Source organism: Lasioglossum baleicum, chromosome 16 (assembly GCF_051020765.1).
Source record: "Lasioglossum baleicum chromosome 16, iyLasBale1, whole genome shotgun sequence".
Taxonomy (NCBI): Eukaryota; Metazoa; Arthropoda; class Insecta; order Hymenoptera; family Halictidae; genus Lasioglossum; species Lasioglossum baleicum.
In genome coordinates, this window is record NC_134944.1 from 1,392,188 (window position 1) to 1,418,227 (window position 26,040).

Consider the following 26,040-nt stretch of genomic DNA (forward strand, 5'->3'; position numbering starts at 1 on the left):
ATAAGTAACAAATGTGAACAATTTAACAGTTTTTTTAAGACAACAAAATTAAAACAATTAATTAAAAAATGTTTATATGGTTATACAATAAATGTTACGAGAATTATCAGTGGATAAGAAACATTTTATAATGAATTTCAGTGCAAAATTATAGAATTTATCATATATTTCAAGTTTAAATTGAGGGAAATTTCAAGTTTAAATCGAGGGTAAAAGACTAATCTTAGTTTTCATAGGAAATTGTGATTTATGATTAAAAATTAGGGAAATTTCAAGTTTAAATCGAGGGTAAAAGACTAATCTTAGTTTTCATAGGAAATTGTGATTTATGATTAAAAATTAGGGAAATTTCAAGTTTGAATACCGAGAAATTTTTAATTCAGGGAAATTTCAAGTTTAAATCGAGGGAAATTTCAAGTTTAAATACGGAGAAATTTCAAGTTTTTAATTGAGGGAAATTTCAAGTTTAAATGAAGGGGAAGTTTCAAGTTTAAATTGAGGACATTTCAAGTTTAAATCGAGGGAAAGAATTAAAATTTAATTTAACTCAGTTTTTATAGGAAATTATGACTTATGATTAAAAATTAGGGAAATTTCAAGTTTAAATACCGAGAAATATCAAGTTTTTAATTCAGGGAAATTTCAAGTTTAAATACGGAGAAATTTCAAGTTTTTAATTAAGGACATTTCAAGTTTAAATCGAGGGGAATTTGGATTAAAATTTGATTTAACTTAATTTGTATATCGAACTTAGAATGACCCTAATACAAATTGAATTGAAACCTCATCATACTAACAGAATCCTCGTCTTTCTATTTCCAGAATTCTCCAGTAATGCTGTAGTCCGACAAGAAACCAATTAGTGCGAGGGGCGAGGACAATCGGCCGAAGATGTTTCGCCTACTACTCACAACCCTCTTGCTATTGGCCAAATCAACTGGTCTGAGCGATGCTGCGGTGGTCCTACCTCACGATGTCTACCCAGGCTACGAAATCACACAATTCCACACGAAACGTCCATCTTCGTTCCGTCTTCTGGAAAGCGATTACTCAAAATATTTCACAGTTCTTCGGAACGGATTGGTGATGACGACATCCAGTTTATCTCCATTGGTGGACCAATCCTTAACCCTGCTCGTTTTCGAGGACATGGCAAACGGAACAGAGACACATTTCCTGGGTTTGCACGTGATCGATCGGAAAAATCTACTCACCTTTTCTCACGATCACCTGGGCGAAGGAGAAGTCTCGGAAAACTCCGCGCCGGGAACTTTGGTCTCCGGATTTCCCGTTTTGAGAGCGCAAGGAGTTTTCCCGGTGCACTACGCTATTCTCCCCGACGAGGCCGGGGAAATAGCGTTCGCTTTGAAAAAGGAGGATTCGGAAGACACGGGGTTCAACATGATCTTGAACAGTCCAAAAGTTGGAGTTAGGGTTGTGACTGCGAAGCCTCTGGACAGGGAAGCGAAGAAGTTGTACACGGTGGCGATTTACGCTTCTGATGGGAATTATGTTAGCAATTCGAGGATCAATGGTGTTGTGTACGTGGTGGATGAGAATGATAACAGTCCGGTGTTTGAGAAGGAATTGTATACGTTCGAGATCAGGCCAACTGTTGGGGACGATGAAGAGAAGAACTCTTTAACGGGGTGGAAACGGTTTTCGACAGTGGGGAAAGTCGCTGCGAAGGACGCCGATGGGGATAAGGTTTGTTTAAATAATAGTAAATTGGTTATTCATTTTTGTTCAGAAGTTTTATTGCTAGACTGAGGATCTTTATGCATTTATGATAAAAATTGGTACGTACAATTCTAAACAGTGGAGGTTTTAAACAGATTTATGGACATCTCGGATTATAAGTTTCAACTGTATAAGATAATCGAAAGTGGAATGAAATTTTTATTTGGCTCCTGTGTCTTGCGATCAATGCAAAATGAAAATTGTCTTCATCGATTGCTTAATGATTTGAATGGATGAGAAATCATATATTAACATCTTCAATTTGAAAGATTTTCCAACAATTTTATTCAATTTGAAGAATTTTCAAACGATTTTATTCAATTTGGAAAATTTCCCAACGATTTTATTCAATTTTGAAAATCTTCCAACAATTTTATTCAATTTTGAACATCTTCCAACAATTTTATTCAATTTGAAGAATTTTCCATCAATTTTATTCAATTTGAAGAATTTTCCATCAATTTTATTCAATTTGAAGAATTTTCCATCAATTTTATTCAATTTGAAGAATTTTCCAACAATTTTATTTAATTTGAAAGATTTTCCAACTGTGTTTTTTTTTTGTTTTCCAACAATGACGCCAGAAGAGCTGCGGCCCATAGCCGAAAATTTCAAAACACATTCGAGCCTCTGAATCGGCTCAAAGGGTGGCCACTTCGAAACTTCTTAAACATATGAATACTAAAGGTCTATGTTATGGTTGTTATCATTTGGTTTTTCAAAATTCGTCGATTTGACAGAATTATAATAAGAAATGATTAACTCCTTCATTTCTTGTCTCCCTGTATTTCGTTAATAGTTCTACTTCTTTAAATCAAAATAGATAAGTTAACGAAGCTTCGTTTCATCTCGTTCATTACATGTTAAGATAGGCACGTTGAAAATATCATAAACAGAAATTACATTAATTTCAAAGTGTGCTATCTGTTTATTTAAAAAATGTATTTTCTGACAAGGTCGCCTACAAATTGCTGACGCCCAGCCGCCTTCTGGTGATCGTTCCCCAAACCGGGGAACTTCTGTTAGCCGACGAGCCGGAAATCAACATGGACCAGGACGCCGAGCACGTGGTGATCGTCGAAGCTCACGATGTTCGAAGTCCAAGTCGATCCACAGAGAAACACGCGAAGGTTATCGTCAGATTCGTCACCTTCGAGCCGGAAGAGGTGCAAACTCACCGAATAGAGAAGCGAAGAGTCACCAGAGCAGTCAGACCAACCAAGAAAGTAGACTTCACCGAGGCGGATGGAAACATCGAAGGGAAAATCGCGTTCTACTTGGAGAAGGAGAACGAAAATGAAACGTATAAGATCAGGGACGAGAATAAATGGGTCAGCGTTGGGCCTAATGGGTCCGTTACTGTGAAACAGAAGTGGGACTACGAGGAATTGGGGTCGGAAAAGACCATTGATTTTTGGGTGACTATTACGAATTTAGGTATGGACGTTTTCATCACGGAAATCAATGACAGAAGAATTTGTTTTGATCGGGAAGGCGTTGTGAATATTTTCTGCATTGGGTTGTTCTGTAATTCGAAACAGCAACCTCGAAAATTCCGTAAAATCAAGGTAGATTGTTTAATGATTACACTGCGGATTTGATGAGGAAAAAGTACAATTTAAAGCAGTGGACATGTTGAAGATATTTCAAGATACGACTATGTATTAGTTTCAGTTTGGTAGAATAATTTTCAAAGGATAATTAAATTTTTAATCGGCTCCTGTGTTCTGCAATCAATGCGAACATTTCTTATTTCGCATAATAGATCAAATCAAAGCAATTTATTTAATGATATACAAATTGTAAAGTAAAACAGATAATTCTCTCGTCTCTATTACTAGACTGAGGATCTTTATGAAAAATGATAAATTTGTGCATCATTTGCAAGACATACAGGAGCTGAATATAAATTTAGAATCGAAAACCTCAAAAAAATCGAAAAAATGCAGATTTCACGCGAAAGTTCTAGAGCGTCAACATTTATATTTTTACAGTAGCGGTACATTGTTATAAGTATTGTTCATGAATTTTTCAGATTTTTGGTTTGGTGCGCCGTTGTTAAAAAAAAATAAAAACCGATTTTTTCGACGTCTTTTCCGCGAAGAACTAAGCTAACCTTAAAATTATTACGTTCTATTGATTCTGTAAGTCTATCAGACACTGATAAACCTTGAGCATTGTACAGACGTAATTGAAAAATGAAATCAACTTAATTAGTATTTCTACAAACAGTGCAAATTGCATAATCATCCGCAGTCTAATAATTACAGTAAATAGACCACGTAAGACAACCCAGTGCTTATATTTAAATTGTTATGTTAGTTAAACGACTGTTCTTTTAAACGGATAGTATAGCAAATATTGAACAAAATTGTTGATTAATTTTTCTTTTGATGTTCGTTCCGTGGCCGAAGATAGGTGTTTACGGTACCCGCCGTATACTCGGTGTCCATTTTACGGTACACATTTTTTATTTTATTTCTATTATTATTTTCACATATACTACATATGTACATACATAAATCCGATCGTTCATACGATACATCTGTACAGTCACGTATGCTATGGCTGGGTTCTATTCTTTTTCTTCTAAACTGTGTTTCTTAGGAGGTATAATAATTAATCTAAACTCTTCTTACAAAACTCTCATGCACGCTGCAATCGAATACTTTTACATTTCTATTGTACCATAATCATCAGGGTGGCTCTTATTTTCGACTTCTGAATTTCTTGTACGCCACCCCAAAGTTTTGTTCTAAATACTTCAAAAAGAGTCGCATTAAAAGTAATTAATACACCGTGTCGAAAAATATGTCAAACGAAACCTGTACATCTGTGCAGGCTGCGTCTTTTATGTCGTATTACTTTCTTCCGTAAAACGAACGGTTTTCGAGAAAATTGAGAAAAATGTCAACGTCATGTTGCTTGCACAATACGACCCGTCGTTCACGTTTTTCTCGAATATCGTCTAAACTATGCACCGCGTCGAAAAATATGTTAAACAAAACCTGCAGGTCTAAATAGACCGCGTCTTTTATGTAGTATTACTTTTTTTCATAGAACGAACGGTTTTCGAGAAAATTGAGAAAACGTCAGCGACGTGTCACTTATCTCGCTCGGCCGACCCGCAAGTAAAACGTGGCTGATACTTTTCTCAATTTTCTCGAAAACCGTTTGTACTACAAGAAAAAGTAATGGGACATGAAAGACGCAGCCTGTCCAGATCTACAGGTTTTGTCTAACACATTTTTTGATACAGTCAATAGTTTAGGAGATATTCGAGAAAAACGATTTTATGAGTATTAAATGAATTATGGGCGAGTTAAGTAATACGTCGCGGAAATTTTTCTCAATTTTCTCGAAAACCGTTCGTTCTACGAAAAAAAGGAATAGGACATAAAAGACGCAGTCTGTCCAGATCTACAGGTTTTGTTGAACATATTTTTCGACGCGGTAAATAGTTCGGAAGATATTCGGAAAGAGAAACGATTTTATGAGCATTAAATGAATTAACGAACAAGAATCGTGCCGAAAGGGGAGCCGGGTGTAGGGAAACGTGGCGCGGCAAGAAATATGCAACGATCACTTCCGGCGCGGTGCGGGCTCGCACGTGGATACAATTTCCTTTTGAAATGGTCGACTGTATTCGAGCATTCCCTTCGTATCGTCAGTTCCACGCTAATTACAGTTTCGGCGGGTAGAATGAAAAAAGGACGCGCACGTTCCGCACGAAGGGGCCGGAAGCATTCAATTACATGTATACATGTACTCTCCGCGCTACTCGAAAAATGTTAGTTCGCAATCACATTCTATCGTAATTACTTCTGTTGAAATTCCTGTTCAAATTCCGTTTTATTTTTCGATCCTAGTTCCACATAGTTCGCTGGGAGAACAAGTATTCGTACGTCATTGATTTCTATTTTCCATTAAATAAGTATTAATACAATGAAATGTATATTGCTCTGCTCAAATCACAAAATCAAATTCATAAGGTGTGCAGGCTGTTCATTTTACGTAAGAAAGCAAGAACGAACGAAAAAAACGAACGTGAATTCATTTCAAGTACGAAAGTATGAACTAAAAACGTAAGAAATTTTCCAATTCACAACTTAACAACTTTGGAACTTTACAATTTTACAACTCTAGAATTTTCCAATTTCAACGTTTTACAACTTTAGAATTTTTCAATTCCACAATTTTGCAATTTTACGACTCTACTTTTACAACTTTAGAATTTTCCATTTTCCAATTTTACAATATTACAACTTCACAATTTTATAACTCTAGAATTTTACAATTTTACAACTTTACAACTCTAGAATTTTACAATTTCAACGTTTTACAACTTTAGAATTTTACAATTCTACAATTTCACAATTGTACGACTCTACAACTTTACAACTTTAGAATTTTACAATTTCACGATTCTACAACTTTACAACTCTAAAATTTTACAAATCTACAATTTCAACGTTCTATAACTATAGAATTTTACAATTCTACAATTTCGCAATTTTACGACATTACAACTTTACGACTTTACAACTTTACAACTATACAACTATACAACTATACAATTAACAATTTCGCCGTTTTACATTTTACGGCTAGTTCCTCTTACAAACGTACGTGAACGTAGAAAATTGAATAATTTCAACAATTATCCCTGCCTATTCAAATCATTAACTCTAGTTATTACTATACATAGGAGTACTAATCCACGATCATGTTCTGTCTTAAAATGAACACCCTGTATACAGGGTCATGCGTTTTTAAACGGCCAATCGTTAACCAGCTGTAGAGGACCCCAAATGGAACAACTTTTACTCCTATCACTTTTTTTTGTTACGGCCTTGATTTCCAGATAATTGCAAAAACCATCATTTTTTGGGTTTACATAAAATGAAATATCTCAGGACTCCAATGATGAATCTTGATGGTTTTTCCTTTGTTTAGTTGCAAATAAGTAGGGGCATCTTTTTTTATTAAATAAACTTTTTTGTATGACCTTGGGATCATGGTCTTTTTGGCGTGGGGCACACCGTGAAGCCTGAAAGAAATAAGTTGGAAAGTGGCGGTGTACCCTACGCCAAAAAAAACATGATCCGAAGGTCATACAAAAAAGTTTATTGAATAAAAAAGATGCCCCTACTTATTTTCAACTAAACAAAGGAAAAACCATCAAGATTCATCATTGGAGTCCTGAGATATTTAATTTTATGTAACCTCAAAAAATGATGGTTTTTTGCAATTATCTGGAAATCAAGGCCGAAACAAAAAAAAGTGATAGGGGTAAAAGTTGTTCCATTTGGGGTCCTCTACAGCTGGTTAACATTTGGCCGTTTAAAAACGGATGACCCTGTATATTATCTAAAGGTGTACAAAAGTAGTTCGGAAAATATGTAAACTTTTTAGGCGGACCTCGAATCTGCGCTATCTTGCAACTCATGATTACTTATGCTTCAACATATCAGTCATATGCTAATAACGAATGTTTTCTTTTTCCGCATTTCCGTCGGCTTCCACAGGTTTTCAATGTTAGTAGACATCTTCCATATTCATTTTTCATATATATGTATATCTAACCATTTGTACAGTTTCTATGTGAGCCGTTCGCTGGTCAAAATGATTTTTTCAATTTTTCTTGCCAAATCGGAATGACATGTGATTCATTCATATGATATCGAACAAATTTTATAGACTTGGCCAACGAGTTGCTCGTATATTAATACATAATATCTCTGCAGTAGAATCTTGATTATTGCAATACCGATCGATAAAACAAGAGAAAACTTGTCGATCTAGTACGAACAGCCTAGAGAAAATAAGTTAAGCACGATGCTAATTTATTTACAGGTAAAATTGTACGCATAAAGGCCGACGAACGAGGACCATGTTTGTGTTTAAACGCTTATGGTTTAACGTAAAACATGTAACTGTTTATGAAATACTTCAAAGTTTAGATAATCAAGATTTTACGACACCGTAGTTTTAGAATCATTGACAATACATACAGGGTGAGCCACCTAACGTTATCACCTCAAATGTCTTTGTTGTTTTCAAAGATACATTAAATGTTTTGAGGTTAAAGTTGAATGGTAAAATGGGGCTCATACGATACCAAAAAAATTTTTGTTTTATTTATTATAGGTGTGCAAGTTGCGTGGACCACCCTGTATGTATTACATTTGGTTTGGTAACTGAGCAGTTAACGTAGATCGAAGCAATTAGATATTATACAGGGTGTCTGAAAATTCCTTCAACATTTCCGGAAACGGGAGGTTCCTGACATCATTTGAAGCAACGTTTTCGTCGCCTCAAATAGTCTCAGGAACCCATTTCTCCCATTTCCGGATATGTTGAAGGAATTTTCGGACACCATGTAGATTAGAATGCTTATTCGGTGTAGAGCTTGCAACCTTGTGTGCTGTTTTCCGGAGCGATAGTGTTTAGAGGCGGCGACGAAAAAGGAAATTTTGTTTTTCCTCACGTACATCCTGAAAATACATATAACACGTCTCGTTTCCATAGACATTCCATAGACATTCGCAGTATAATAACAAAATAATTGCGAGGACAGATGAACATAAAAAATAACACAGTTGGGGGTGACCGCCTCTGAGTATTATCCGTCTATCCAGCACTTTCTGTGAAATTGTGCGCGCACGTTGCGAATGCATATCAATAATCGATGGACAATTGCAGACACGGACAATCAGCGTGTCATTATCAACATGAAGGACGTTAACGACGAGCCGCCGTACTTCATAAATCGGCCTCTACCTATGCAAACAGTGGTGCAGCTGAATGCACCGCCGAATACTCACGTGTTTACTCTTCAAGCACGAGATCCTGACACGGACAGCAATATTCACTACTTCATTGTTCGAGATCGGAGTACGTAACGATCTTTCATCTACAAGTATTATATGATTTAACAGATTGCTGATTTTACAGACGTGTGAAAAAACGTGTCACTCGTTTCTTATTGAAGGAAGTCTGGAACTACCAAACCGATGGAAATGAATTTTCCTTCAACTTGACCTTTGACTCAACCTAAACTTGAAATTTGATTGGAAACTTGCCTCGATTTAAACTTGAAATTTCCCTCGATACAAAACTTGATATTTTCCTCCATTCAAAACTCCAAGTTTCTATCCATTTGAACTTGAAATTTCTTTCAACTTAAACTTGAAATTTCCCTCAGTTTAAACTTGAAATCTCCCTCGGTTTAAACTTGAAATTTCCCTCAATTAAAAACTTGAAATTTCCTTTCGATTTAATCTTGAAATTACCCTCAATTTAAACGTGAAATTTCCCTCAATTTAAACTTGAAATGTCCCTCGATTAAAAACTTGAAATTTCCTTTCAATTTAATCTTGAAATTTCCTTCGATTCAAAACTTGAAATTTCCCACAATTTAAACTTTGCAATTTCCCTCAATTTAAAGTTGAAATTTACCTCAATGTAAATTTAAATTTTCCCTGAATTTAAAATTGATATTTCCTGTATGTAAAAGATAATTTCCTAGTAAAACATCAAATGAATTATATGTTGCAGCTGGAGGCCGTTTCGAGGTGGACGAAAGATCCGGCGTCGTACGCACCCGTGGGACCGATTTGTTTCAGTTGGACATGGAATACGTTCTCTACGTAAAAGCAGAGGATCAAAACGGCCGTCTAGACGAGAAGCGTTACCAGTCGACTCCTGAGGAGCGACTATCGATCGTAGGTGGAAAGCGTGCACCGCAGTTTTATATGACTGCGTACGAAGCTGAAATTCCGGAGAATCAGAAGAAAGACTCCGAGTAAGTTACATTTTCACTGTCCTTCTATTCTAATCCAATTAGAATGATTTTCTCGCCAAACTAAATTCTTTTACGTAAAACCCATTTGTGTATAATACATATATTTATGTTATATTGCCGAGTTCTCTATTTCAGCATCATATCGGTGAAAGCGAAATCATTCGCTGATCGAGAGATTCGGTACACGCTGAAGGCTCAGGGTCAAGGTGCAGCAGGAACATTCAATATTGGTCCCACTTCCGGTATAGTGAAGCTAGCTAAGGAATTGGACTTCGAAGATCTTCGACAACTTCATATTTACACTCTTACGGTCACGGCTACGGAAGATTCCGGCGGTTTTTCTACGGCAGTTGAGGTATTCTTAGCTTTTTTGTTTCTCTTAAACACTTTTCCACCAATTTTAAACATTTTTCCACCAGTTTTAAACATTTTCCATAACATAATATGGCCGTTCTTAAATTGTCTTAATGTTTATACTGTTTCAAATTACATACACTGATTTTTATGACAAATGCATCAACTCCGTAATCTAATTTTGAGTTACCTCAGAGACGGCAAACAGAATGGAAAATATGTTATTGAATAAACTTACGAATATCTTATATAAAATACAATATAAAATATAATAATTATTATAAAATATATCTTAATGTTACCTTCGAATTTTCATTTATAAATCCTTCGAGCTTTTCTTCCAATCCAATAGTAATCAAAATCTAAGCGTGTGAGTATAATATCAGTACTCAGCGGATCTTTATGCATTTATGGCTTATGAAAATGTTCAAAAAATTCTACAATATAGAATTCAACATAATCTAATAAGATTTTTATTTGTTTTCGATTTACAAAGGCTATTCCTATTAAAAATAAGATTTCATCTCATGACACTTTCTGAAAGTTTGTCAACAAAAATTGAAAATTCCATAAACATCCGCAGTCTAAATATCGGTTCGAATTGTACAATGCTTGCGTGATTTTTAGTTGACTATCCGAGTGTCGGATGTGAACGACAACGCTCCGAAATTCGAATTGCCGGATTATCAAGCGCACAACGTGGACGAGGACATATCGTTGGGAACAAACATATTAAAAGTGAAAGCAACCGACGCGGATTCCGGTACAAACGCGGAAATAGAGTATCTGGTGTCGGACGATCACTTTAGCGTCGACTCGAAGGGGATCATTGTTAACAATAAACAACTCGACGCGGATAACAACAACGCTTACTACGAATTCGTTGTCACCGCCAAAGACAAAGGTATTTTCACTGTTTATCAAAATATTTCAACACAGATCACACGCTCCTCTGACATTTTCCAGCGTATTGTAGAGAATTTACATATTTTAATATGTTATGTAAAAATTTCATCGAAGAAATAGCACAACATAATTCATAAGTAAAAAAAGCATTCTGAGAGAAACATGAATGCACTGAAACTCATAAAATTGCGATCGTTTCATGATTATAATTTTTTTAAATCAAGTGCTACTTTTAATTATAGTTTACTTGTATTGAGGCAAAATGAACCGTATGTAACAACACCGTTCTTTATCATTATTTAATATATAAAAGTAAATATACAAATAGTATAGTTGATAACTCTTGTCTCCAGTTGCGAATATACTACACTAGGGTGGTTCCTATTTAATCTTGTGACAAATTTTTGTCAAAATTTCTCTTAGTGGACCTACCACCCTAATACTACACAATCTCTCCTCGCAATACACTAATTTCCTTTTTCTAATTAAAAACAGGTGAGCCGCCGAAGACAGGCACGGCGACAGTGCGAATTTACACGAAGAACAAAAACGACGAGGAGCCAAAATTCTCTCAGCAAGTGTACACGCCAAACGTGGATGAAAACGCTGGACCGAACACTCTCGTAACAACTGTAGTCGCGTCTGATAAGGACGGTGATAACGTGCGATTTCGATTCGTCGGTGGAAACACGACTTCAGGTCAATTCGTGATCGAAGAAATCACCGGTGTGATTCGACTTCACGGGAACAATATCTCTTTGGACAGGGATAAATATGAATTAAATGTAACAGCTCTAGATGATGGAGCTTGTTGCTTAAATGGACCATCGACCACGCACACCAGCACGGCTGTAGTTGTGGTTTTTATCACTGATGTGAACGACAACAAGCCGGTTTTCAAAGATTGCAGAATGTACAATCCGAAAGTTGAAGAAGGAGCGCCGAATGGTAGCACTGTGATTAAAGTGCAAGCTACCGATGAAGATAAAGGCGTGAACGGCCAAGTCAAGTATTCTATTGTTCAGCAGCCTAATCAGAAGGGAACTAAGTTCACTGTGGACGAGGAGACCGGCCAAGTTTTGACAAATAAGGTACCATTTATGCATTTAAAGGGTAGACGATAGATAAAGGATCAACCTAGACAGCTGTTGCCTTCGAAAGTCCTATTTTTACGTTTACCAGGCGCAATTTCCATTATTCGGCAGCACGTAGCTGTCGCAGCTATATGAAAATAGCTACAGTAAAGTCCCATTCTAATGAAGTCCCATGCATCGACTTCGACAACGCTGAACTGGAAAGTCCCGAAGAGTCCCATCTGGAAATTTTCATTGCATCAAGTTCAAACTATTTAGAAGGAACTCCGACAAGAATCAGCTGCGACTATGCGCTACCCTGCCCGCCGCAATTTTTTAAAGTTACGATGAAACTTTCGCTACGCATATAATCGACACAGTTTTCTATGCCGTTTAGTTGACTTTTAAGGCTGGTCTTTACTTTACCGGACTCAAAATTTGTGCCTATCTTCAATAACTTATGCTGTATTTCAGGCGTGGGCAATTTTGCCTCAATTGAGGCAAAACTGTCCCCACCGTAGCGCCCACTGTCCCCCACCAAGACCCGTCGTTACTATGTAAGAAGGACGCGTTTCGCTTGTCGCAAGCAGTGCGCAGGCCTCGTGCATCGGAGCCACGAGGAGCGCCACCGAAAGAAAGCTTGGTGGGGGAAGCAGGCGTTTGAGGGGCTCCACCCGTGCCCACGCCTGCTGTATTTGGTATGTAATCCAGTAGATTTGTTATGCTATCGAAGTTTCGATCCCCTAGGATCAATAGTTGAGGAGCTATGGTCGATTAAAGTTGAGCAATCTGCAGTGTTTTTGACAGGCCCTTACCTGTGAAAAATGCTCAACTTTAAGCGACCATAGCTTCTCAACTATTGATCCTAGAGGATCGAAACTTCGGTACAAATATACCGGATTACATACCAAATACATACTAAATTTGTAGGAGAAAGGCAAAAATTTTGAGTCCGGTAAAGTAAAGTTTACCCGACTTTAACAATGCGGAACTAGAAAGTTCCGAAGAGTGCCATCTTGAAGTTTTTAATAGCTGCACGCGCAGCTGTGGGCTTCTCCGAATAATGCAAATTACGCTGGCGAATAGTGGAAACGTAAAAAATAGGATTTTTCAGGGCGATCGCGGCCTATATTGATAAAAGTGTAAGATTGAAAAAATTCAAGAACGTTGCAACGTTGCTTTCAATGTAAGAAAGTCGTTAAGTCTAATTAGAATGGTGTGAATAGATTTCCAATCGAAACGTGAAAATGTTAAATCATGAGCTGATTATTTCAGGTTTTTGATCGCGAAGGAGACGATGGGAAATTTGTATCCGTTACTGTAAAAGCGACGGATCAAGGTGAACCTTCTTTGGAAGGAGTTTGCTCTTTCACTGTTGAGATCACTGATGTCAATGACAACCCGCCATTGTTCGACCGTCAGGTGAGTAAACATATAATAACTGAGAGAATGCTAATAAATATTGTAGAATACTTATTTGTTCCTGGATTTCTTTTACGGCATCTTCTAGAGTTGTTCCAAATAATTCACGAAGAGTCTGCGCAAAGTTTGAGCGGTCACAGATAAAGAGAACATGTTTTTCAAATGGATTAGACATTAAAATAATTAAAATCGTATATAAAATCGTTTTCCTCGAGTATCTTCGAAACTATTTATCATGTTGAAAAATAGCTAAATTGAGGGAAATTTCAATTTTAAATTGAGAGAAATTACAAGGTCTAAATGGTGGGAAATTTCAAGTTTTGAATCGAAGGAAATTTCAAGTTTAAAGTTACAATTGGGGAGCTTTCAAGTTTGAATTGAGACATTTCAAGTTTAAATTGAGGCAAAAATTTCAAGGTTGAATTTAGGGAAGCCACCTTAAAATATGTATTCCATCAGTTTCACTGTGTACGTACAGGTTTCATTGAATGAAAACCCTAAATTCGAAAGAAAATTGCAGTGTTAACATTTCGAATCTCCCTTTTCAAATTGATTGTATAACTAAAATTTCCATCTATTGCAGTGTTAACATTTCGAATTACTTATTTCCATTGTCACTATATATAACTAAAATTCAAGTTGATTGTATAACTAAAACTTTGATATGCTTGCAGCGATACATTGAGAACGTGAAACAAGATGCGAGCATTGGTACAAATATTCTAAGAGTGTCGGCATCGGACGAAGATGCCGACAATAACGGGGCCATAACGTACTCATTGAGCTCGCCTAACAATGATCAAGGCTTGGAGTACTTTGAGATTCAACCAGAATCTGGTTGGATCGTTTTAAAGAAGCCTTTAGACGTGAGTATTTCTATTATCACTCATTCACTACAATACAATATATCTTTATCAAACAGTAACAAAAGATTCAAATTACTCTCCGATGGATCGCCGTGTGTTCTCGATCATTTTTCGTGATTCTGCAATTTATTGAGGCTTGAAATGAAAATTCATACTGAAAGTAGCAATATTGATTAATATTAATCAATAGACTGTGGATCTTAATGCAAAATAAACATTGCCTGCATCGATTCAAAGAAGTAGAAACTAAATTGATCTGAATTGACCTTCGATCTGAAAAATTCTGCAACAATTTTATTCAATTTTAAAACTTTTCCAGCAATTTCATTCAATTTCGAAAAGTTTTCCAACAATTTTAATCAATTTGGCAAATTTTCCAACAATTTTATTCAATTTTCAAACTTTCCCAACAATATTCAATTTCGTCTACTCAATTTTCCTATAAATGAATAAAGATCTGCAGTCTATTAAACAAAATAATTATTAAACGATATTAATTAATATTAATCGACAACAGAAACTCTTATAAATCGACACAGCACAATATTAATATTAACCGAGAACACACGTTGTTCCATTAACCGCTAATGTTACGCCCGTACGCACTCACACATATAAAACCGGGAGAATGGAATTCTCCTTGGCAAAAATATGTATGTGTGCGTCTATATACTCTATACGATAGAATATATATATATTTATTGATATTTATACCATATACTATAATACTATGATACTTTGCTATACATATAAATACAAAAACTTAAGTGTACACCTTCTGCCGATAAATATTGTACGTTTTTACTTTTGACTTACGTTCTTTACCACGACTCCGTTTTTGTTGCTGATCGGATATATACATATATAAATTAATTCTCTTCTACTAATCATATATATATATATATATGTATACGTTATTGGTCTCGGCAATTATTTCGTCTGATTATATATATATATCACTAACATATATTTGCAACGACAATGAGTTACCTTTTTACGGCACATGTATAGTAACTTTTTAATTCCCATTGATATGCACAATGTGTTCACTATGGTAAATACTTAGCTATGCCTGATTTCCTATCAAACGCTTTCATGTACCTGAATCGATCGACCGTTCGGGCTATTTTTGCAACAGAACACTTCTCTCTCTGTCTTTCTCATTCTTTTTCTATCGAGTATACATACTCGCGGCGCGAGTACCTGTTTTTTATAACAAAGTTTTCCAATATTTTTCGAATAACAAACACACCTCTCTCTCTCTCCAATGTTTTTTCGTTTGAAATGTATCCGCGGTCGGTCGCCGACGAACGTCTCTCTCGTTTCCCCTCTTTTCATTACCGATCATTTCTCCGTTATTCTTCTGTTGCTCCTTCGCGCAGTACGGACAAACGATAATGCGCTTGCAAAACCGCTAGATGAAAGATCAATCTAACAGTTTCCAAATTCGCCAGCGTAATTTGCATTATTCGGAAGCACACTGCTGCGCGTGTAGCTATTAAAAATTTCAAGATGAGACTCTTCGGGAGTTTGTAGTTACGCGTTGTTGAAGTCGATGCATTTTGGACATCAAATTTCAGAATTACGAAGATTTAGAGGAATTCTTGTACTAAATTTGATTCAAGCTAATTTTTATAGAAAATTGATTTGAAATTTAAATGATTGAGGGAAATTTCATGTTTAAATTAAGGGAAAACATCAGTTTAAATTGAGGGAAATTTCAAATTTAAATTTGGGGAAATAGCAACTTTAAATTGATGGAAATTTCAAGTTTAAATTTAGGGAAATTTCAAGAATAAATTGAGGGGAAATTGCAAATTTTTAATTGAGGAAAATTTGAAGTTCTAAATCGGAGGAAACTTTAATTTCAAAAATAGGATTTTCGAAGTCGACGGCGGTCTAGATGGATCTTTTTTATCTAGCGATTTTGACTATTGAGAAAGCCCATCGCAACCCTGGAAACCAGTCTACCCGCTTAACAATATTTAGAAGTTTTATATGCAATTATAATAAATAAAACCACCGTTGAATATGTATACTAAAAATAAATCTACTTTTTTAATTGTAAAAAGAATGCGTATACCTTGGCCAGCACCTTCCATTATACAGAATTATTATTGCAACACTGCTCTACAATTAATTGATTAATATTATTTGAATTCAGGTGGCCAAATTTTGTCGAAAAATCTAAATTTCTTTACTAATGTATATGCAATGGTAATTATTCGCTAGAAATTAAATGTATCAATATAATCAACAAATTAAAAAAAAAAATTAACAATACTTCTGCATAAAAATGATTAGAAACACTGTTTATCCGCAAAATTATTCGCTAAAAATGAAGTTGAACAATAAATTTCAGAAATTCGACAAGAAATTAACAATTTTGGTATAAAAAATTTATTTTCCATCTTAATACGCATTTTTTTTTACAAAAGAAATATATTTCGTATCGTGATACAAACGAATATTGAATTTTTCTAGTAAATTCCGAAAATTTTTGACAAAAATTGAAATTTCTTTATAAAATGAATGAAAATTAGCAATATTTATGGATAAAAATGATTTGTTATACTGTTTGTCCGCACTGAGCTTCGATTCGATTCGTCGACCGTTCGAAATCGTTTGGTTTCTCCTTTTTTTTGTCCACGGATTCACCAAAAAAACTGAAAAGAAACGGTTCGCGAGTGTGTGCACTTTTTCTCATTTTCCAACAAACCTAGCCAAAAGAGGAGAACGACGTCTGCGCAAAATGAAAAAGAATCTTTTTGTTCACCTGTTTTTGGACACACGTGTCACAACCGAGAGAAACAACGGGAAGGAACGAACAAAACGAATAACAGAGCAAAAGGAAGGGAAACGGTCGACTTTTACCACCCCTCTCTCTCGAAAAAAAGAAACTAATCAATCTCACCTATTTTTCATATTGTTCTCCTTTTAAAACTGAAATACTAATGTGAATGTTTTTCAAAAGGGAAGTGATGTTTTTTGAACTTCCAGGAGCAGGTGGGAACGACATTTTTTGAGCCCCACGTACGGTGTACTTCAACCTCTACGCATTTTGTGGTGCATCAGACATAAACAATTTTTGAAAATGCTTGCATATTTTATATGAATGTGTTTTTGATTCCTTTACAGGAACGGATCTCGCTCTCATTCCTATCCTTCATGCTCTCTCTCTCTCTCTCTCTCTCTCTTTCTCTCTGTCTTTCTTTCTTTCTCTATCATTCACTTTCTCTCTCTTTCTCTCTCTCTTTCTTTCTCTTTCTCTATCTACTCTGTTTATGTCACGTCCTCCTCTCTCCCCTCTCTCTCTCTATTTTTACTTTGAATTTTTCTCTTCTCCATTCAGTATTTTTCGTTCGTTCTCAATTTTCATTCTACTTTGCATCGTGACTAATGATTCGACAGCGGATCTTCATGCGGAATAAACATTTTAGATAAATCAATGCAATTTTCATTATTCGGCAGCATGCAGCTGTCACAGATTTAACAAAGTCCCATTTAAAACTTTAATTTAAAATTGAAAAGTTTTCCTCGATCTAATACTTGAAATTTCCCTTCAATTTAAAGTTGAAATTTCCTTCGATTAAAACTTGAAATTTCCCTCAATTTAACCATGTAATTTTTCTTCAATTTAAACTTGTAATTTCCCTCAATTTAATCTTCAAATTTCCTTCAATTTAAACTTTAAATTTTCTAAATTTAAACTTAAAATTTCTTCAATATAAACTTGAAATTTCCTTCAATTTAAACTTGAAATTTCCTTAATGTAAACTTGAAATTTTCTTCAATTTAAAGTTGAAAAATTTCCCTAAATTTAAACTTGAAATTTCCATCAATTTAAAGTTGATATTTACCTAAATTTAAACTTGAAATTTAACTGAAAAATTATTTTAATCTTCAAATGTCCCTGAATATACATATACTTGCAATTAATCTCAATTTAAACTTGAAAACCACAACTTAAACTTGAAATTTCTTCAATATAAACTTGAAATTTCTTCAATTTAAACTTGAAATTTGCCTCAATTCAAAACATGAAATTTCCCTCAATTTAAACTTGGAGTTTCTCTCAATTTAAACCTGGAATTTCCCTAAATTTAAACTTGGAATTTCCCTCGATTTAAACTTGAAATGCCCCTAAATTTCAACTTGTAATTTCCCTCGATTTAAATCTTAAATTAATTTTCTATAAAAATCACCTTGAGTCAATTTTTTTATAATAAATACCCTTAATTTACAAAAATTAATTTGAAATTGAAATTTCTCCGATTGTAATTTGAAATTTCAAGTCTCGACTTTAACAATGCGGAACTAGAATGTCCCGAAAAGACTTTCACCATTAAATTGCACCTATTCATTTTCGTCATAAACGTTTTCCGCATCAAATCCGCTGTCTACCGACCGCTCTCCCCGCAAAATATTTTCCTTTGATTTTTGCGGACGTTCAGGAAGGAAATGATCTTTTGAGCCGATGAAAAAAAGCTAAAAAAAGTTTGCATTTTGTTCCAGTAAAGCTGAACGGTGACTAAAACATTTTGAGCTTTTCCTTTTCGATTTTTCCGAGTCAACTATTTTTCTCTCTTTCCTTTTTTGCATTTTGTAATCTCCTCTGTTCTTTTCTCGTCCTTCTAAAAAAAACACATTTCCCCACTTTCCTCCTCTTTTATCCAATTCAAACCACGACGTGACTGACAATAATCCAAAAAAAAAAAAATAATGAACAAGAATTTTTTGCCGAGGGCGCAATAAATAAGAAATCTGTCCGTGGTGTGACATTTTTTCTTCTGTGATTGGGGCGGCATACCAGTGTCGTTTTGGGACAGAAAAAAGCGAAATAAAAAGCGGATCCATAAATAAACACAAAACGATGAGAAAAACCGTACAAATGAAACGAAAAAAAAAGTAAACGTCCATCGGTTTTTGAGTGTCGTTAAAACGAAAGAATCAGACGAAGGGTCGTCATCATTTTTTTTCCTTCTCTCTGTAAACAAAAAACTCCGGTTAATAAAAACCCGATTCCTTTATTCCAAAATCCGCAAAATCTCAGCAGCTCTCTCCTCTCTCTCTCTATCTCTTTCTCTCTCTTTCTCTCTCTCTCTCTCTCTCTCTCTCTCTCTCTCTCTCTCTCTCTCTATGTATCCCTATGGCCACTGAGCTTTCTAATTTAACTCTCTCTCTCTTTCTCTTTTCCGCTATTCTCTACTAGTTTCTATCTGTATATCTATGTCTATTCTGTTTCTTTCTTTCTCACGTCGAAAACCCCGACAAAATTCCATAATGATCCCCGACGCCTAAAGAAAAATCTATACTTTTTTTATAAACGCATTCTTCTCGCCTTGCATGAATCAAAATCAATTGCCTGCATTGGTTGATTTGTTCGTATATAAAAAAGGAGAACTAATTTCAGATTTTCTTATTGTTTATGTTTGTGTTCATTGCACCATTTACTTTCTTCGGATTTCACGATGACAAAAATGTAAAGGGCTGTTTTCCAGTAAGTAGGAAAAACTCGCTACTCGTTCTTTGCGTTTTCCGACACTTCGCATCGAGAAAACACGGGTATTATAATATAACATATTATCAATGTAATGATAAATGAATAGAAATACGAATGTTGTATACGGGCGCAACAGAGACAAAAAAAAGAACAGAAAAAAGGAAAAAGAAAAGAAAATTCAATCAAACAGATCATACGCGTATGATATAGTATACATATTGTATATTCCGATTCGATAAATATAGGTTATGCAAAAATTAACCGTAACAACGAATCTATAATATATTCTCGTTAAATTATATTGTAAATATTATATTGTAAGGAAAACAAATCTACAGAAAAGAAAGAAAAAGATAAAGAAACAAATCATACGCGTATAATAAATATTCTCTCGTTCGTTGTCATTTATAATTAATATCATACAGAGCGCAATTTTTTCTCGTTCGATTGACTGATTGACTAATTCATCAAAATTGATCAACTATGTGTAAAAACAATTCAATTTTACGTTCATTATGGATATTTTCGAATTCGTTTGTTTGTTCTCGCCTCTGTTTGTTGTTGTTCTAATTCGAACTTGTTTTCAATTATTACTTGTCACTCGGAAACGTCACTCTTGTTTTTTTTCTTTTTTGTGTACATAATGCTCTCTCTCTCTCTTTATCTCTCTTTCTATCTCTCTCTCTCTTTCTATCTCTTTCTCTATCTTTCTCTATCTATCTCTATCTCTTTCTGAGAACGATTACTTTTCTTCTTTAAGTTCACAGTCGGTATACAAAGTATTCTTTCGAAAACGAATCACTCTTTCCCAAAATTCGACCCAACAGCTTAAGCTTCCTTTCAGACGTTTAGAAGAATTGGTTTACTTAATAATTTTCTTGTTTAAATTCTTATCGGTCGCAATTTTTGCCGAGGAGAAAGCGAAGACGACGATTTCAAGATTTCTCATTCGTTCCTGTGATGAAAATGTTAAAAAATGTATTTTGTGAATCCCAGTCGGTTCTACGGGTGTAGAAAGTTTCATCGAAATCGATCGAGGTTCGTATGAAATGGAAGGGTAAACTCTTTACTTTTCGGACTCAAAATTGATACCTTTCTCCGACGGATTATGATGTATTTGGTATGTAATTCAGTCGATTTGAGCCAGGGGCGGCTGCAGATGAAGTTTCGAACCTCTGCGATCAATAGTTGAGAAGCTATGATCGATTAAAGTTGAGCATTTTTGACATGTAAGGGCCTGTCAAAAACACTGCAGATTGCTCAACTTTAATCGACCATAACTCCTCAACTATTGATTCTACAGGGTTGAAACTCCATCCGCATCCGTGCCGGGTACAAATCTACCGGATTACATACCAAACACATCATAATTCATAACTCATAAACAGCAGCCAATTCAAAATGGGAGAAATTGTAAGAATCTGATTCACCGATTTCGGTGAAACTTTCTACGTGTATCGAAAACTGACTCAGACGTACGAAATACGTCTTTTTTCTTCTTATTTTCATTACAGGCACGGTTAAACAATTTTAAAATCCGGACCTTTACTTTTTCCTCCGCGATTGCGACCAATAAGAATTTTTTGAAACAATTATTTATGCATTAACTACCGTCTGAAAAATTCTTCTAGCTGTTGGATCGAATTTTGATTAAGTGATTCGTTTTTTTGAAATCTGTACGAATACTTTGTGCACCGACTGTATATGTGTTCTGTCTTGATTTTTACCATGCGCGTTCTCTCGAAAACGGGTTTCTATTCGGTTCTCTTTTTTATGTCTATGCTCTATATTGTTGTTTTGTTTCCTTTTTTATCGAGAAAGATAAAAACTTCGTTTGTTTCGTTGATAATTGTACACTCGCGTCACCGCGATTTTTTGTTCGTTCTCTTGTCCTGGTCTTGAGGCGTATCCGCAGGTGAAGGACCTCTTTTTGACGTCGGGACGACAATTATGCCGATAACGTTTGCCGATAACGATTTCCAACTTTAACCCCTTGGATTACAATATGTTCGTGATATAATTTACTCTGAAAAAGACGATAGCTTTAATTTAATATTGTACTGTGCGATTTGAACTTTTTTGGGAAGCTAGAGCAATTAGTTTATATTATAGGATAAGAAGAAAAATTTTTTCCGAAATTGCAATTGATCGGAATTGTGGAAAAAATACAAAAAGCTGCATATTACAATTTTTTTCTGTGGGCCTACATTAAAAATTGAAGATATACGTTTTGTAAATCTGTGTGAATTAAACATATCCAGAAAATTTCGTGAAAATCGGTCGACGTTTCGCCCTCTAAACTGCAATAAATCTTATTATTATCTTATTTGACTATTTGAAAATTTGAATTCGAAAAAGTAAAAATATTGACTCCGAATTTGAAATTCGAAAATTTCAATTAAAAAATGTAATAAAGTATTTGAATTTAAAACTTGAAAATTTCAATTTTAAAGTAGAAATATTGAATTACGATCTACAAGAAAAGTTCTAATCACTGAAATCGAAGAATAAATCGTAGGGCAAGGTGTTCAGGAAAAGAACAGATCTTTTTCGAAATCTTTTCGCTAGATAATTATTAACATCGACTTCTTACTAAGTAAAAATGAAACGTTATCGGCACACACAAGATTAATCAATTTTATTAGGCTTTTCCATTCCTCGCTTCGAAAACGTGTAACGTAATATTGTCTCTCCCCATTTCGAAAGTTTTAAATCTCTGTAGGTATGTATGTTAGAGTGGCTCTTATTCTCGACCTTTGAATTTCTTTGATAGCATCCCCCAGAGTTGTTCAAAATAATTGATAAAAAATCTGTGCAAAGTTTGAGTGCTCCAAACAGATTAAGCATTGAAATAACTAATTGAATGTTGATAAAATCGTTTTTCTCGAATATCTTCGAAAATATTTCCCGTGTTGGAAAGTATGTTAGACAAAATTTGTAGATCCGGACAAGCTGCGACTTTTAGGCCCTATCAGTTTTTCTCGTAGAATTAACGGTTTTCGAGAAAATCGAGAAAAATGTTGGCCACGTATCACTTGCTGGTCGGCCGAGCAAGATTAGTGACGTCGTTCACATTTTTCTCAATTTTTTCAAAAACCGTTTGTTCTACGAGAAAAAGTGATACGACATAAAAAATGCAGCCTGTCCGGATCTACAGGTTTTGTCTGACACACTTTTCGACGAAGTGAATAGTTACGAAGGTATTCGGGAAAAACGATTTTATAAGCATTAAACTCATTATTTCAATGTATAATCCTTTTGGTCCGACGTTTTTCTCAATTTTTTTTCGAAGACCGTTCGTTCTACGACAAAAAATCATACTGCGTAAAAGTCGCGGTCTGTGCAGATCTACAGGCTTCATTTAACATACTTTTCGACTAAGTAAATATTTTAGAAAATATTCGAGAAAAACGATTTTATGAGCATTCTGTTAATTATTTCAATATTTCACTTATTTTGTTCGACGTTTTTCTCAATTTTCTCGGAAACCGTTTGTTCTTCGAGAAAAACTGATACGGCATAAAAGACGCAGCTTGTCCAGATCTACAAGTTTTGTCTGACATACTTTTTGACGAAGTGAATAGTTCAGAAGATATTCGGAAAAAACGATTCTATCAGCATTAGATTAATTATTTGCAACTGAGACACTTTGCACAGATTAGTTTAGAATTATTTGCAACAAATAAGAGCCACCCTAATGAACATTGCCATTCTCCATACGCGTAGATACTCAAAAAAGATAATCCGTTGGTAAGTATGAAGCTTTATAGGACCACGTATCATCATCGAAAAATCAAACACGATCTTTCCATAAAAAAGAATCGATCCAGATATCCAGAGATCCCAACAGCACGACGGGAATCTTTCAGAAATTGACAGACGTGTCGTCGAAGACCAATGTTACATTGGAAAAAGACCCAGTTAAATGTTAAAAACCAGTAGACAGATATCAATCCCGAGTAAAAAAAAAAGAGGTCTGGAACGTTAAAGCGGATACACACGAGACTGTACGGTCCTTCACTCTCTTCTATGTCTTTCGTTTCGTTGTCGCGATCAAAGAGAAACAAAAGAATAAACCTCCCTCGGAGGTGAATCAGCGAACGCGACGTTGGTAACCGCGCTTGTTCACTGAGTGACTTATATCTCCTCGATAAAAAAAAAGAACGTCGGTAACGAAAAAGAAAAAGCAAAAACAATCGAAACAAAAAAAAAAGTAACGGAAAGAAACAAAAAAAGAATCAAAAAGAAACAATGAAATTCATCCGCCAACAACAAAGTCCCGAAAAAGTGTCCTGTGAGTTGACGGCCGAATGTTTTGCCACTAGCGTGACAGCTATCGCCTGCGAGTACGGGCCTCCGACAGAGGGATGCAAGTCTTGTCCGCAGACGTGGACGTTGAGTTAGACGTCGTAGACAGAAACAATAAACCACCTGTGTGGGATCAGAATGTATACGGCCCCATTCACATCAAAGAAAATGTCACAGTGGGTACTGTAGTGACGTCGGTGAAAGCCAGGTTTGTATGCCACGACATGACCGAGACAAGACACGTGACATGCCGTGCCGTGCCATGCAGTGCTACTCCCTCTTTGTCACTTCTCTTTCCCCCACTCTTTCACTCTCTCTCTCTTTCTCTCTCTCCTTCTCGTTCTAATTTTTCTCTTTGCTCCTCCCTTTCTTGTCCTTTTCTTAATCCAGTTTTTCGTCGTAATTCGGTTTCCTTGTATCGTCTTTTCTCTTCCCCCCCCCCCCTCCAAACTTCTTCTCTGACTCTTTTACATCAGTGCTGGGCAAAATAGTATTCGAAATAGAAAATAGTAAATGGTTTTATTTTATTTTTAAAGCATACCTCATCATGCGAATAAATTCTTCCATTTGTAAGATAAAGTTTTTGAAATACTAATCAAGAGTAGACTTTTATTCGAGATATATTGAGAATAGTGAGACTTATTTTGTAGGACTGTGGAGAAGAAGTAATAGGGCAGGTTTTGTTTGACATATTTTTCGACGTGGTAAATAGTTTAACTTGAAGGAAATTTCAAGTTTTGTGTTCAGGGAAATTTCAAGTTTAAATCGAGGAAAATTTCAGGTATTAAATTGAGGAAAATTTCAAGTTTCGAGTCAGGGGAATTTCAAGTTTTAAATCGAAGGAAATTTCAAGTTTAAATCGAGGAAAATTTCAAGTTTCGAGTCAGGGGAATTTCAAGTTCTAAATCCAAGGAAATTTCAAGTTTTGAGTTCAGGGAAATTTCAAGTTTACAGCAAGTATTAAATTGAGGAAAATTTCAAGTTTCGAGTCAGGGGAATTTCAAGTTTTAAATCGAAGGAAATTTCAAGTTTTGAGTTTAGGGAAGTATCAAGTTTAAATTGAGGAAAATTTCAATATTAAAGTGAGGGAAATTACAAGTTTAAATTGTGGGAAATTTCAAGTTTTTAATCGAATGAAATTTCAAGTTCCGAGTTCATGGAAACTTCAAGTTTAAATTGAGTAAATATTAACGAATAAATTATAAATTCCTAATTTATATTTCAAGTTTCCTGTCTCTCTTCCATATAATTTTTCATTTTTGCTCTTTTCTTTATTCCTTCTCGTCCTTTCCTTATCCAGTTTCTCTTCGTAATTGGGTTTCTTTGTATCGTTAATAACCCTGTTTGCTTATATGCGTCATTTGTTCGTACATTTTGTTTGTTTCTACGCATACATGATGTATTTTCCATGGGAGCTAAAGCATGCATGGTTATGCGCGGCGCGGTAGATCGCTGATTGGTCGGACACTCCTACCTACTACTACCTACTACTACAACTACTACCATCATTTACTATGCTATTTACCACTACTGTTCTATCCCTTACTTATGTTATATAATTGTTACCACTCGTCGGAGTCGATTTTCCAGCGAACGTTTGAGAGTATCCGATACACACGAGTTTGTATCTCCGGGATGGAAAAAGATAGCAGACTTTGAAATGAATGTAATTTCTGTTTATTAAACGTTAGAAATTCTATTTCTCTTATACAGATATTTTCGGTGTGCCTGTCTTAACATACACGAATGAAATCAAACAAAAATGCGTTTTCTATTTTGATTTAAAGAAGTAAAATTATTAACGAAATATAGAGGGACAAAATGATAGCACACAGAATTAATCGATAAAGATCAATGCTCAATAATATTTTGCAGGAGCTCCTTCACATCTAATCACTTCGATTATTCGGTTTGGTCAAGATTTATACGATTTTGAATACTATTTTTGGATAATATTCTCCCATTCGTCCGAAATGCACTGTTTTCAGTCGTTAATATTTTGGAATTGTCTGCCATTTTGGTGTCCAGCTCTGGCAACCTGTCCCCGACAATTTTCAATAA

The 26,040-nt window shown here is 35.2% G+C and overlaps 1 protein-coding gene across 9 annotated transcripts in view; it reads left to right on the forward strand.

Annotated features, from left to right (window-relative positions):
* The window catches only part of LOC143217166 (neural-cadherin), a 211,129-nt gene that overhangs the window by 32,918 nt on the left and 152,171 nt on the right, over positions 1-26,040 (forward strand). For 2 of the 9 annotated variants that reach the window (XM_076441032.1, XM_076441034.1), the window contains exons 3-12: positions 823-1,707; positions 2,697-3,177; positions 4,155-4,199; positions 8,446-8,637; positions 9,301-9,547; positions 9,683-9,902; positions 10,529-10,805; positions 11,303-11,898; positions 13,156-13,302; positions 13,977-14,168. In XM_076441032.1, coding sequence (XP_076297147.1) covers positions 892-1,707; positions 2,697-3,177; positions 4,155-4,199; positions 8,446-8,637; positions 9,301-9,547; positions 9,683-9,902; positions 10,529-10,805; positions 11,303-11,898; positions 13,156-13,302; positions 13,977-14,168 — 3,213 coding nt within the window. In that variant the 5' untranslated portion in view covers positions 823-891. Of the gene's footprint in view, positions 1-822; positions 1,708-2,696; positions 3,178-4,154; positions 4,200-7,268; positions 7,278-8,445; positions 8,638-9,300; positions 9,548-9,682; positions 9,903-10,528; positions 10,806-11,302; positions 11,899-13,155; positions 13,303-13,976; positions 14,169-17,168; positions 17,235-19,656; positions 19,669-23,996; positions 24,188-26,040 lie in introns of those variants that run through there. The other 7 variants (XM_076441042.1, XM_076441033.1, XM_076441040.1 and 4 more) reach the window with 7 other exon arrangements.